Here is a 14,795-nt window from a genome sequence, read left to right on the forward strand (position 1 = left end):
AATAAGAATGCGGAATACAGGGTTAACGGTAGAGTTCTTGGTAAGGTGGAGGAGCAGAGGGATCTTGGGGTCTATGTTCATAGATCTTTGAAAGTTGCCACTCAGGTGGATAGAGCTTGTAAGAAGGCCTATGGCGTATTAGCGTTCATTAGCAGAGGGATTGAATTCAAGAGTCGTGAAGTGATGTTGCAGCTGTACAGGACCTTGGTTAGGCCACATTTGGAGTACTGTGTGCAGTTCTGGTCGCCTCATTTTAGGAAAGATGTGGAAGCTTTGGAGAGGGTGCAGAGAAGATTTACCAGGATGTTGCCTGGAATGGAGAATAGGTCGTACAAGGATAGGTTGAGAGTGCTAGGCTTTTTCTCATTGGAACGGCGAAGGATGAGGGGTGACTTGATAGAGGTTTATAAGATGATCAGAGGAATAAATATAGTAGACAGTCAGAAACTTTTTCCCCGGGTACAACAGAGTGTTACAAGGGGACATAAATTTAAGGTGAAGGGTGGAAGGTATAGGGGGGATGTCAAGGGTAGGTTCTTTACCCAGAGAGTGGTGGGGGCATGGAATGCGCTGCCTGTGGCAGTGGCATAGGCAAAATCATTGGTGACCTTTAAGTGGCAATTGGATAGGTACATGGATGGGTGCTTAAGCTCAGACAAATGTTCGGCACAACATCGTGGGCCGAAGGGCCTGTTCTGTGCTGTATTGTTCTATGTTCTATGTTCTGTCTGTCTCTCAACCTTCTCCCTTATTTCATTGAAGAACTTGAACATAGTAATTGAGCATAGTTTCCTTTGAACAAATTTATTCTGGCTTTTATTTTGAACCCCCATGTTCTTCCATGTGCCAATAAGATTTGCATTTGGTGATGATTTCAAAGTTTTGTTACTTCTGACATTAGGCCACCTATCCTAACTGATTTACCCATTCGACCTTTTATGAACTGAGCAAATATAAAAATCAGACCCATCAAGCACGCATCCATCTGGCCAATAGTGCAATCTCTGTTTTCACCTCCTACATTATATCATCAGGAGAGAGAAAAACAATGGTTTAAAGCATGCAGCCATTTTAGGAAAAGCGGTTAAATCATTCCTCTTCAACTGTCCCCAGTAACCAAACCAGGTACTGGGAAAGAGTTGTTGCAATGATGTGACATAAAGTGAATTTGATTAATGTGCTCCACTCTCAGAAATAGTCGATTTTCCCTTTGTTACAACACTGTTACGACATTGGATAATCCCTTCTGCTAATTAAACCAAACACACAAAAAGCTCACCTCGCCTCGTAGTAAACTGAGAGTGATGGGAGAACTACCTAAATTCCACTACTTAAAGAAAAAATAACTTTTTTCTTAAACTCTAAAATGAAGATTAAACAACAACTATTTACAACAGTAAGCCTCCTTTCTCTTAAAGATTTGTTATTTACCTCCCACTCTATAACCATATACTGATTCAGGAAACCCCTTTTAAATTTACAGCAAATCAGTTTTCAAAACCAGATAGCTTTCTCCTCTGATTGTAGATGTCCTATGATCGTCTTCGGTCTTCTGCTGTACAAATTTTTCATATGAAAAAGGTACCTTTTTAGAGAGAGGGTTTGCGGGCAATCAGCCGATGGCAAAAGGTGCTCCATCTCTGGCTAACTGTTCAAAATGCCTGCTTTTTATTTCCAAGACATTGGATTGTCTCATTGGTCCAATGTTATCAAAACAGTATAATTCAAATTCGATTGGGTTTTGGTATCTTGGGGCATAATTTAAACTGGTTAAATTCGAACTGTTGTGAAAACATAGCTACCAAGCTCCAGTATTTGTATCAAATCCAAATGTTACAGACTTTCAGCATATGATGAGACTGCTGTCAGTCGCATGACGGATGCCTGCAATCACTCTCTCAAAGTTACAGTACACGCCTTCAACTTCATAACACGAAGCAAACCATTTCTGTTAAGTAAACTAAAAACCCAGAAAAGCTCGCCCCTTGTCATAATCTATTAAAATGAGTGACTGAGAACTCCTAAATTCCACTATTTAAAGAAAATACCATCAATTTATTTTCTTACTCGTGGGTGGCACGGTGGCACAGTGGTTAGCACTGCTGCCTCACAGCACCAGAGACCCGGGTTCAATTCCCGCCTCAGGCAACTGTCTGTGTGGAGTTTGCACATTCTCCCCGTGTCTGTGTGGGTTTCCTCCGGGTGCTCCTGTTTCCTCCCACAGTCCAAAGATGTGCAGGTTAGGTGAATTGGCCATGCTAAATTGCCCATAGTGTTAGGTGAAGGGGTAAATGTAGGGGAATGGGTCTGGGTGGGTTGCTCTTTGGAGGGTTGGTGTGGACTTGTTGGGCCGAAGGGCCTGTTTCCACACTGTAAGTAATCTAATCTAAAGTGAACATTAAACAAAAAAATTCAAAAATCTTAGCCCCACCTTTCTCTTAATTGCTTATACTGTGACTCCAATTCTATTACAATATGCTGTTCCAATAAGACACTTAATAAACTCTCAGTCGTTGTTTTCTCTGCTATCTTCAATTTTCCTGCTGCTGATCTCTCTGGGTTACTTTCTTTCTTTTTACTGTGAGTATATTTTGCATGAAAAGGTACCTTTTGATTGAGAGCGTTTTCTAATTTCTTTGAGAGCAAAATGTTTGATGGGTAATTAGTTCTCCAGCAGTTTCTCTCTCTACAGCAGTTGTTCTCTGACCAATTTTCAAAATGTCCACATTCTTATACCCCACAACATCAGATTGTCCCATTAGTTAGATGTTGGCAAATCAATAAATTCAAACTTGATTGTGTTTTAGTATCCTGGGGCATAATTTAAACTAGTTAAATTGGAATTATTGTCAAAACAGCAACCAAAATTCAGGTATTCATTTCCCAGCCAAAGATTGCATATTTTCAGTTTTCCAGTGCACTCTGGGACTGCCATTAGTCAAATACACATGTGCTTCTCCGTTCTCAGTTCAGAACAGCATTGTCTCTCTCTTAAAGGTGTAGTACAAGCCTTCAACTTCATAACACTTTTAAAAGGCTTCAGGGACTCATTATTTGCTGCAAGCTAAGCAGCTTGTCAAAGAGGACAGTAAATACGTTATTATGAATTCTTTGCATCTGTTGGATTTGAAGACATCTTGATGCTGCTAAGGGCTGTGGAACAGTGTGCAAAATTCTGTTATCTCTCTGCTGTTTGTAGTGTCAACATTGTCCTTGGACTTTGAAACATTGGATATCATATAGGGAAAAAAATAACTGATGCAGCACTGTGCTGAAGTTGGAGAGATGAAAAGGAATAGTGAGGATATTATTCATCACTGGTCAGTGCTTTAACTGGCCTACATTTGCCTGATTCGGTAACAATGAGCTCTCCAGCGCTGATGCTCTTCGATTTGATGAGTACAGAGTTCATGCAACAAGTATACAACAAAACCAAATAAATGAAGAATGGAAATCAAACCAAGAGTAGGTCAAACGCATGTTAGATTAGTCAATGACTGGGTAGAGTTGTAATGTTTTAGCTGTTGATCATTGAATAGTGTAATGACATGTCTTCTCTTAATACTTGTTGATTATCCTTTACTCTCAAGTCCATACCTAGTTGTAGAGACGTCTGATATAATTATAATGCTGACTGACTTGCTTTTTCTCAGCCCTAGTGCATTGGAAGATGATGATGATGATAGTCACACGGTAGTTGCAACAGCTCGGGGAATTTTTGACAGCAATGGTGGTGTGCTGAGCTCTGTTGAGACTGGAGTGAGTATCATAATTCCAAAGGGAGCCATTCCAGAAGGAGTGGAACAGGAAATCTACTTTAAGGTCTGCAGAGACAACAGTATCCTCCCTCCTCTGGACAAAGAGAAAGGTGAGAACTAGCTTTCCTTCTTTAAAATGATTCATTAAACCCCCCCCCCCAGTGTCACATTGCCCGTACTGCTAGGTGGCAACATCTTGGAATATGATATTTGCCTTCCTGATGCTGATAGTCATACCAAGCTCCTTAAAGGTGTGAGGCACTCAATTTGCTGATGCAGGTGATCTTCAGTCACTAATGTTAAAGCAATATTGTCAACAAGTGTTTGATGTAGATTGGGCAAACCCTATGTCTTGCATGTCAGACAAGCAAGACTGAGCAGCTTTCCATCAGCATAACAAACTTAATTAAATACAGTGAAATTGTTTCAATAATGCATATGTTAATTTCTCGAGGTGCAGCTTGTTAGTGGTATTTTCTGAAGCACTTATCCCATGCTAAGTAAATGAACAAAGTGTTAGCAAAGTAGACTTGCAGTCAACGTTGCGTGCTTTTGTTAATGCTTTCCAATTGAGTGTTGCTGTTGGAGTTCATGTTTAAAATATGGGTGTTGGAACTTCTAAGTTGAAGTTTAGTGTTTTCTTATGATCTGTAATGTTGCACGTTCTACATGGTTTGTAATGGAACATTAGTCTAATGCCTTACACAATCTTAAAATGATCCAAGTTCTTTACAGCCAGTCAAGTTCTTTCAGGAAAGGTCTTGCTTGGAATTTAGAACCACATTAGCTAATTTGCTCACTGCATGATACCCCGTTTGTAACAAGGCAAGTAATCAATTAATATTTTTATCTTGGTTGAAGGATAGAATTCAGCTCTTGGCAATATTTATCACAAATAGTGCCCGTTGATACTTCTATTTTGAAGTGAGACATTAGACATGGATTCACTTTAATGTTTTACATAGCATTGCAGAAATATCCAGGGTGAAATATATATTTTTGCAGGTATTTGCACAATTTCCAGGATAAACATGTTTTTGGAGATCTATGCTTCCCAGAAAATGAGCTCCAATTGTTAGTCAAGAGCAGGATTGAGGTAAAAGTGAAAATGTATAAAAGATCTAGCGAAGCAAAATCCATTGTTGCAGCTAGGTTTTACCAGCAGGAAAGCTGACTGACAGGAAGAAGAATTTGTGAATGATGAACCACAGTTGTTTCTCAGGGGTCCACTTCATTTGTTCACCTCTATATTCAGTTCTAATTTTAATGTATTGATCTTAATGTCTTTTATTTTCTAGGTGAAACACTCCTGAGCCCACTGGTGATGTGTGGACCCCATGGCTTGAAGTTCCTGAAGCCTGTGGAGCTGCGCTTACCTCACTGTGCGTCTATGACTCCAGATGGTTGGTCTTTTGCTCTAAAATCCTCAGATTCCTCGTCGGGTATGCTCGCTCACTCTCTCTCTCACTCTTTGTCTCTCTCTGCGTTATCTGGAGTTTTCTTGGCACAGGAGTGGCTCTCCAGTTCTTTACCTGTTCTTTCAGTTTGTTTAGGATGTGTTTAATTTGTATTGTTGAATTTTCTTTGACTAGTGTCAGCTCCCTTCATTTCACTCGAGGTCAGGTTCATTCTGTAAATAAATGTCATGCACTTATAATTATCTAACACAGAGACTGAATTAAAACCAGCTTCTTGATTTTGGAAGAATATGCAGAAAATAATTTTGACAGTCGATGAAGGCTAATACCCGCCTGTTCTTTGTGTTAAACTAGATAATGTTTGAAGATTGCAATTTTGCTGGTGTTACTTTCACTGATGGGTGCAAGAAACCTGTTCATCTTTTATACAATTTGTGAATATGAATTAATGCAAGATTTGTAGGGTCTTCATTGCAACAGGTGCTGTCCATTTAGCACTGGTTGACCTCCAGGAGTAAGGTATAAGCATTCGTTGGAAGGTATGGGATAGGATGTGCAAATTGGAATGTACTTGATCCAATGTTGGACTGGAATGAGCTGTGAAGGGCATGCATGTAGTGACTTTTGGAGCACTTTGAGAGTGCTGCAGTAACTTGAAGACAGCTGCAGAGGAGCAAAGTGTTGGAAGCAAGGGATACAGGATTTTCTAAACATAGCATGGCCAAAGTGATACATTGAACAAGCAGATTGGCTCACTAAGCCTTTATATTAGAGTCATAGAGATGTACAGCGTGGAAACTGACCCTTCAGTCCAACCCATCCATGCCGACCAGAGATTCCAACCCAATCTAGTCCCACCTGCCGGCAACCAGCCCATATCCCTCCAAACCTTTCCTATTCATATACCCATCCAAATGCCTCTTAAATGTTGCAATTGTACCAGCATCCACCACTTCCTCTGGCAGCTCATTCCATACACGTACCACCCTCTGCGTGAAAAAGTTGCCCCTTAGGTTTCTTTTATATCTTTCCCCTCTCATCCTAAACCTATGCCCTCTAGTTCTGGACTCCCTGACCCCAGGGAAAAGACTTTGTCTGTTTATCCTGTCCATGCCCATCATAATTCTGTAAACCTCTATAAGGTCACCCCACAACCTCCGACGCTCCAGGGAAAACAGCCCCAGCCTGTTTAGCCTCTCCCTATAGCTCAAATCGTCCAACCCTGGCAACATCCCTGTAAATCTTTTCTGAACCCTTTCAAGTTTCGCAACATCTTTCCGATAGGAAGGAGACCAGAATTGCATGCAATATTCCAGCAGTGGCCTAACCAATGTCCTGTACAGCCACAACATGACCTCCCAACTCCTGTACTCAGTACTCTGACCTTATGCACTGTTCTTTTCCAGCTGGTTACTGAAATATCATAAATTATGTCAATTTGCCAAATTGTGTCAAATAATTGTCATCCATCAAATTGGAAGCTTCTGGATAAATGTTGAACTTTGATTTAAGCATTATTAACATAATCTAATGCATTGGTCTGAATTAGTTTAACTATCCCACTCTGGCTTTGTTTGAATTGTCACTTGTCATTTAATACACCCTGTCCTAAGAGCTGCTTAATCATGTCTCTGTGTAACATTTGCAGGTCAATTAATTGTGTGGCCTTCCCTAACTTTGCTAGCTGTCTTGCAGATATGATCAGAAAGCACAAAAATTGTCACTTAAGTTGAGTTGTCCCTTGTGCCTTCCCTGATCTCTGTATTAACTTTATCCAAGTTATTAATTAATTGTGTTTAAAACTCTCAGACAGTCTCTACTTGAATTTTTGACTAGTGTTTGGACATGCTGATGCTCAAGACCCTTCAACTCCTTTACTCGTTCATAACCAACTCTTAGTATCAGTTGTAAAACTTCTTGCTTAAGCTTTATTCTTAGAATTGATGTGCAGCATGCAGTGTTCATATATAAAATATTAACATTGCACATTAATATTGAATCAAAAATGAATATGTTGCAATTCCTTTCCTTCTATGATTTGGAGATGCTGGTGTTGGACTGGGGTGTACAAACTTAAAAATCACATAACACCAGGTTATAGTCCCAACAGGTTTAATTGGAAGCACACTAGCTTTTGGAGCGTTGATGCTTCATCAGGTGATAGTGGATGGCTCAATCCTAACACACAGAATTTATAGCAAAAATTTACAGTGTGATGTAACTGAAATTATACATTGAAAAATTGATTAAGTCTTTCATCTGTTTGAATACCATGAAAGTTTCACTTCTTTCATCTGTAAATCACAAAACCTTTTTTAAAAGTTGCATTCTCAGGTTAGCTGTTAACAATGGGTGATAGCTAGACAATATGTTGAAGGTGTTGGCCCCCTGTGTTCTCTGTCTATGCCATGATGTTTAGATTGATTCTAATCTAAAAAGTGAGATAACGGAGTTCTACATGAGTGCATGCAGTTTTTGAGCAAAGTACAATGTAACCCCGTAAGTACAAATTCACCCCACAAAATGTGTGTGCATGTGGGTCTTTGACTGTCTGTCTGTGTGTATGTGTGTGTGTGTCTATCTGGGTTGGTGGTGAGTGCAGAGTGTCTTAAGTCTGTGAGGGGGTGCATGTGGGAGTGTGGGTGTCTGTAAGGGTGTGTGTGGGTGTCTGTGCGCATCTGTGTATATGTGTGTCCATGTGTATAGGAGTGCCTCTCTGTGTGTAGTGCAATGGTGGTCACCTGTAATGTGACATGAACCCAAGGTGCTGGTTGAGGCCCTCCCTATGAGTACCGAACTTAGCTATCAGCCTCTGCTCGGCCACTTTTCTCTGCTGCCTGTCCCGAAGTCCGCCTTGGAGGATGGTCACCCGAAGGTCCGAGGTCGAATGTCCTGGACCACTGAAGTGTTCCCCAACTGGGAGGGAACACTCCTGTCTGTTGATTGTTGTGCAGTGCCCATTCATCCATTCTCGTAGCCTTTACTCAGTTTCCTCAATGTACCATGCCTCCGTGCATCCTTGCCTGCAACGTATAAGATAGACAACATTGGCTGAATCACATGAGTATCTGCCATGTACAAGGTGGGAGGTGTCCCCATGCGTAATGGTGGTATCTGTGTCCACACTCTGACACATCTTGCAGCGCCTACCGTGACAGAGTTGTATGGTGGTGTCCTGAGAGCCGGGCAGCGGTTGTTTAAAGGAAAGTTATGGAAGTGTGCGGAAGGTCTTGGCGAGGTGCTCATCCTCATTGATGATGTGTTGCAGGTCACGAAGAACATGGCGTAGTTTTTCAGCACCTAGGAAATACTGAACAACGAAGGGTACCCTGTCGGTTGCAGCACGTGTCTGTCTCCTGAGGAGGTCATTACGGTTCCTTGCTGTGGCATGTCGGAACTGGCGGTCGATGAGTTGGGCATCGTACCCGTTCTTGTGAGGGCAGCCCTGAGTACTTCCAGGTGTCCGTCATGTTCCTCCTCATCTGAGCAGATCTAGTGTATGCATAGGGCTTGTCCATAGGGGATGGCTGTTTTAATATATTTTGGGTGGAAGCTGGAGAAGTGTAGCATTGTGAGGTTGTCTGTGGGTTTGTGGTAGTGTGTGGTGCTGAGGTGTCCATCCTTGATGGAGATGCATGTGTCCAAGAATGAGACAGATAGTCAAGAGTAGTCCATGGTCAGTTTGACGGTGGGATGAAACTTGTTGATGTCACTGTGTAGTTTAATCAGTGACTCCTTGCCATGGGTCCAGAGGAAGAAAATGTTGTCAGTGTAGCTGGTGTATAATGTTGGTTGGCGATCCTGCATAGAAAAGAAGTCTTGTTCGAACCTGTGCATAAAAATGTAGGCATATTGGGTGCAAATTTGGTCCCCACGGCTGTTCCATGTGTCTGGATGAAGAACTGGTTGCCTTTCCTTCTGTTTTTGTAAAACTGCAAGGATATTATGTTTATCCTGATTAAAAGAACTTCAGACAAGCTGCAGGAGTGCTTGAATGTAACTGACTTGGGAAAACTGCCTCATCTGAAAGTTTGATACTGCAGCTGCTTTAATTAGAATTTGCTTCTGGCTGTTGGAATTGGAAAGCTCCCTAGAACTTAGAGCGGGTTCTAAATGGAAGATTGCATCATATATACCCTGCACTAAACTTGCCCTGGCCATACATGTGGGTGACAAATGTAGAAACTGGCCCATTGACCTGTGCTAAAATCCCTTCCCTTCATGAGTGAAACATTGGTTTGATACTAAACTAATTGGTCTGTTTCTTTCTTCCAGGTGATCCTAAGAGCTGGCAGAACAAATCCCTACCTGGAGACCCTAATTACCATGTGGGGACAAATTGTGTCTCAGTTTTGATTGATCACTTTTAAAGGTGAAAGTGGGTTATTGACAATTATGTCAGGATATCTAGGCAGTGGATGGAACACAGATTTAAGCAATAACCTGCTATCTCACAATCAAAAAGCAGGTTGTTGGACAAACTAAAATGTAAATGCTTACATTCTAAATTCTGTGAAAAGAATTGCAGATGAGTTTGAAGTGATACAAGTCTGAATTGTAACATTTTCCCAGTTTTGAGTTAACCAGCAGGGATGCCTTACATTTAGTTTTGTAGCTGTGATTTAAAATACTAAATAGATTTTTCTACATTCTATAACTTTAGAATCTTTACATGTTTATAAGGTAACCATATCCTAGTTTGAATATACATGCTACTTTTCTATGTCTTTTAGTTTGGCTTTGAGTGTGTATAGTTGGTTGGCAGGAACTTCTGAACAAATTAAGTTTGGATGTCCTGCTATGCTGTGGGATTGGTAGAAAAGTTGCGAAGATTTGTGGCTGTACATAAACCCTGATTTCACCTTGGAACTCGGTTTGTAAATTAACATTTTTTTATGTCTTATTTTGTATAAAACAAACTGAAAAGAACTTTCTAAAGAGAATCTTTATATTCTGTCGCTATGAGGCCTTTTGAGCAGTTGTATAATTGCAGCAATAAAATCAACATTTACAATTTAAAAAAACATTTAAATTTCTACAGCTTTGTAATAATGTTGCTGTCTTCTTTGAGAATGACGTTTTTCTGTGTAAAGGCACTGCGTCCTTTGTTTTAAGGCACTGTTTGGGAATGTTGGAGTGCAATGAGGGATCTTTGAATAAAGTGACAGGTTACTGTACTGTGTGCTGAAAATGTATTTTTGTACTAATGGACAATTTATTCTGGCACAGCAGTACGTGGCTCATTGGGGATTCTAACATGGCTTCTGTTAATCACTTCACTTTCAAATGGGGCTGACTTTATTTCCTGTGATTACTCAAATTACACGTTTCTAAATATATCATTATTATTGAATAAAACTCTTTTTAAAATATCAATTGTAGTTATTTGTTTGTCTGATAACCTATTCCTGTTTAACTTTGTTCTTCCCCCTGCCAGTCCTCGCTTGAGGTATAGTTAGTAAGTTTGCAGATGACACCAAAATTGAAGGTGTAGTGGACAGCGAAGAAGGTTATCTCCGATTACAACAGGATCTTGATCAGATGGGCCAATGGGCTGAGAAGTTGCCGATGGAGATTAATTCAGATAAATGTGAGGTGCTGCATTTTGGGAAAATAAATCTTAGCAGGACTTATACACTTAATGGTAAGGTCCTAGGGAATGTTGCTGAACAAAGAGATCTTGGAGTGCAGGTTCATAGCTCCTTGAAAGTAGAGTTGCAGGTAGATAGGATAGTGAAGAAGACGTCTGGTATGCTTTCCTTTATTGGTCAAGAGTGTTGAGTACAGGAGTTGGGAGGTCATGTTGCAGCTGTACAGAACATTGGTTAGGTCACTGTTGAGGATAGACAGTCTTTTCCCTGGGGTGGGGGAGACAAAACTAGAGGGCATAGGTTTAGGGTGAGGGGGGAAAGATATAAAAGAGACCTAAGGGGCAACTTTTTCACGCAGAGGGTGGTACGTGTATGGAATGAGCTGCCAGAAGAAGTGGTGGAGGCTGGTACAATTGTAACATTTAAAAGGCATTTGGATGGGTATATGAATAGGAAGAGTTTGGAGGAATGTGGGCCAGGTGCTGGCAGGTGGGGCTAGATTGGGTTGGGATATCTGGTCGGCATGGACAAGTTGGACCGAAGGGTCAGTTTCCATGCTGTACATCTCCATGACTCTATGAAGGCACAGACTGTTATTGGGGTGTATTTCACCTGCCCCCTCAAACATCCCTCAATGCCTATTATTGATGTAAGAGGAAAGACCAATCAGGAGTTTCCATCAGAACTTTTGACTATCTAATCAGTCAGAGCTACGTTCAGGTTAATGCTCACCCCGCATCTATGTAGCAGCGAAAGGATTTTGATTACCAGTGCGGATACAAATTACTGCAGGGATACCAAGGACAGTCAGATTCAAATCAATAAATGGACTTTATATAGAGCAAAGATCTGATTGTCTTTCTACGGTGTTGGATGGCTGATGGTAAACTAATGAAGAAAGTGAAGTCCCATAGTGTGCGGGGTGTTCTATCTAGGTGGATAAAGAACTGGTTGAGCAACAGGAGACAGAGTAGGAGTTGAAAGGAGTTTCTTGAAATGGAGGAAGGTGACCAGTGGTGTTCCACAGGGATCAGTGCTGGGGCCACTGTTGGTTGTGATATACATTTGTGATAAATGATCTGGAAGAGGATACTGTTGGTATGATCAGCAAGTTTGCAGGTGAGGCAAAGATTGGTGGAGTAGCAGAAAGCATAGGGGACTGTCAAAGAATACAGGAGAATATAGATAGACTGGAGAGTTGGGCGGAGAAGTGGCAGGTGGAGTTCAATCCAGATAAATCTGAGGTGTGATACATTTTAGGATTTCTAATTCTAGCATAAAATTATACAGTAAATGGAAGAGCCTTTTGGAAAAGTTGATGAGCAGAGAGATCTGGGAGTTCAGGTCCATTGTACCCTGAAGGTTGCTGTACAGGTGGATAGAGTGGTCAAGAAGGCATATGGTATGCTTGCCTTCATTAGACAGGGTATTGAGTATAAGAGCTGGCAGGTCATGTTAAAATTGTACAAGACATTGGTTCGGCCGCATTTAGCATACTGTGTACAGTTCTGGTCACCACATTACCAAAAGGATGTGGACGCTTTGGAGAGGGTGCAGAGAAGGTATACGAGGATGTTGCCTGGTATGGAAGATGCTAGCAATGAAGTGAAGTTGAGTAGGTTAGGATTGTTTTCATTAGAAAAAAGGAGATTGAGGGGGGAAACCTGATTGAGGTCATGAAGGGTACATACAGGGTAAATAGAGATACTTTTTTTTAACCCCAGGGTGAAGGATTCACTAACGAGTGGTCACGCTTTCAAGGTGAGAGGTGAAAAGTTTAAGGGGGATACATGTGGCAAGTACTTTACACAGAGGGTGGTAGGTGCCTGGAATGTGTTGCCAGCAGAGGTAGTAGAGACAGGCACGGTAGATTCATTTAAGATGCGTCTGGACAGATGCATGAGTAGGTGGGGAGCAGAGAGCTAAAGATGCTTAGGAATTGGGGAACCGGTTTAGACAGTGGATTTGGATTGGCTCAGGCTTTGAGAGCTGAAGGGCCTGTTCCTGGGCTGGAAATTTTTTTGTTTCTTTTTGTTTGTTTATTTGCTCATTTGCACAAGTGAAACTTATGACAATAGACAACTTGAATTGTACCATTTAAAAAAAATAAATCAGTTACTGCTTAAAATTTGAAGTTAGGCTGAACCATGCAATTAGAACTTGTATGCATAATGTCAGAAACCAACTCAGCCTCCATGGTGCTGCCACTTTTAAGTGTTTTCTACAGTCATTCAAGAGCCTTCTGCAAGGTGTCCTTAAGAATTTCGGCACTCCAGGGTTTCCGCAGCTATCAAGCACCACAGATTGCGTCTGGGTCAGAGCATTGAAAGGCTGTACAGTGGAGTAGGTTCTGATGTAACGTGATAGTCCTGTTCTCATGCATTCTCGCTTTATAAGAAAATTGTGCAATAGCCATACCATTTAAACAAACGGGGCCGGAATCTCGTTATAGCCAATACAGGTGAGAGTGGTTTGTGTTCTACAAATAACGGTCTAAATTCTTTAATCGCATTAAAGCCAATTAGATTTGAAAAAAACGTGTTATAGCAGAACTGACTATGAATCATTGTGTCAAAAGCTGCAAATCAATGCATGAGCAGATATTTGGGCATGGGATATAACAGATGGATTGGATCTTAGCAACGACCTTATGCTGAGAATGCTAAATTGTGCTGTATTCTTGTACCTTAAGCTTTAACTTTTCCCCAAGCACAAGATTCATTTTAATAGCGTGAGAAATTTGTTATCAGTCATTTTTCTGTAGTTTGATGTTGTCAGAACTTTCACTCAGAATATAGTGACAGAAGACGAAACATTTTGTTGGACACTACTAATGCACAATGAAATGAAATATTTTCAAACTCCGGTTTATTTATCCTCAGACCATCATTCCGATCATGTCTGAATGTGTGATTCTTCTTCACTCCTGACGACCTGTTGTGGAGGCTGTCTGGCCCCACCACAGGTGCGGGTCTCTGGTCAAGATCAAATGTGGATGCAGAGTTCAGGGATTGGGAGGGGAGAGGCCATTCTTCAAAGCTGGGTACTTAATTGGGATTAACTGTCTAATTTTCTGCCTCAAATGCAACTGATGGAGAAAATAGATCAAGGAAATGTTCTATTATTTTGTGCCTTTAGCACTATATTCATCAACATAGGGAAACTATAATTTCTCAGTTCATATGAGTGAGTCAAATGGCTGATCTTTACTGAATAAAATCAGAATTTGCTGAAGAAGCTCAGGTCTGGCAGCATTTGTGGAGAGAAAGCAGTTAATATTTTGAATTAAACTGCATTTAATTCAATACAAGCAACAATACATGCAAGTAAGGCTGATGACATCAGGGCATGTATTGGAACATGAGACTGAGGTCTCATGGCTATTACAGAACCTTGGCTGAGGGAAGGCCAGGACTATTCGAAGTTTCAGATGATATAGGAATGTGAGAAAGAGAGATGAGGAAGTGGTCCTTTTTGATTAAGGAAGACATTATGACTATAAGTAGAATATTTCTGAGGGCTCATCCTGTGAAAATGTATGGTTTGAAATTAGAAATAAGAAAGGGATGATCACCTTGTTGGGATTGTACTATAGTACTCCAATAGTCAGAGGGAAATTGAAAAGCAGATGTATAGAGAGATCTCAGATACATGCAAGAATAATGAGGTTGTAAAGTAGGAGATTTTAACTTTCCAAATATTGACTGAGACTGCCATAGTGTTAAAGGCTTGGATGGTGAAGAATTTGTTAAATATGATTTTCTATTAAAATTTTCTTCAATATGGAAATGTTCCCACTAGATAAGGAGCACACCAGGATGTACTCTTGGGAAATAAGGCAGGGCAAGTGACTGAAGTGTTGCGTGGGGAGCACTTGAGGACTAATGATCATTATACTATTAGTTTTAAAATAAATATGGAAAAGGATAAGCCTTCCTAAATGTTCAAGTTCATATTGGAATAAGGCAAATTTTAATGGTATGAGGCAAGCTTTCAAAAGTGTAATAAAGAGTTTGGGGCACTCTGTT

The 14,795-nt window shown here is 40.8% G+C and overlaps 1 protein-coding gene across 8 annotated transcripts in view; it reads left to right on the forward strand.

The window, feature by feature from the left end:
• The window catches only part of tjp1a (tight junction protein 1a), a 202,861-nt gene extending 192,309 nt beyond the window's left edge, over nucleotides 1-10,552 (forward strand). For 4 of the 8 annotated variants that reach the window (XM_043680314.2, XM_087982080.1, XM_087982077.1 and 1 more), the window contains 3 exons: nucleotides 3,654-3,868; nucleotides 5,057-5,200; nucleotides 9,452-10,552. In XM_043680314.2, coding sequence (XP_043536249.2) covers nucleotides 3,654-3,868; nucleotides 5,057-5,200; nucleotides 9,452-9,546 — 454 coding nt within the window. In that variant the 3' untranslated portion in view covers nucleotides 9,547-10,552. The remainder of the gene's footprint in view (nucleotides 1-3,653; nucleotides 3,869-5,056; nucleotides 5,201-9,451) is intronic. The other 4 variants (XM_087982083.1, XM_087982079.1, XM_087982082.1 and 1 more) reach the window with 2 other exon arrangements.
• Nucleotides 10,553-14,795: the final 4,243 nt, after the last annotated feature.

Source organism: Chiloscyllium plagiosum, unplaced genomic scaffold (genome assembly GCF_037043375.1).
Source record: "Chiloscyllium plagiosum isolate Xiang-an unplaced genomic scaffold, Cpla_swu_hap1 HiC_scaffold_42, whole genome shotgun sequence".
Lineage (NCBI taxonomy): Eukaryota > Metazoa > Chordata > Chondrichthyes > Orectolobiformes > Hemiscylliidae > Chiloscyllium > Chiloscyllium plagiosum.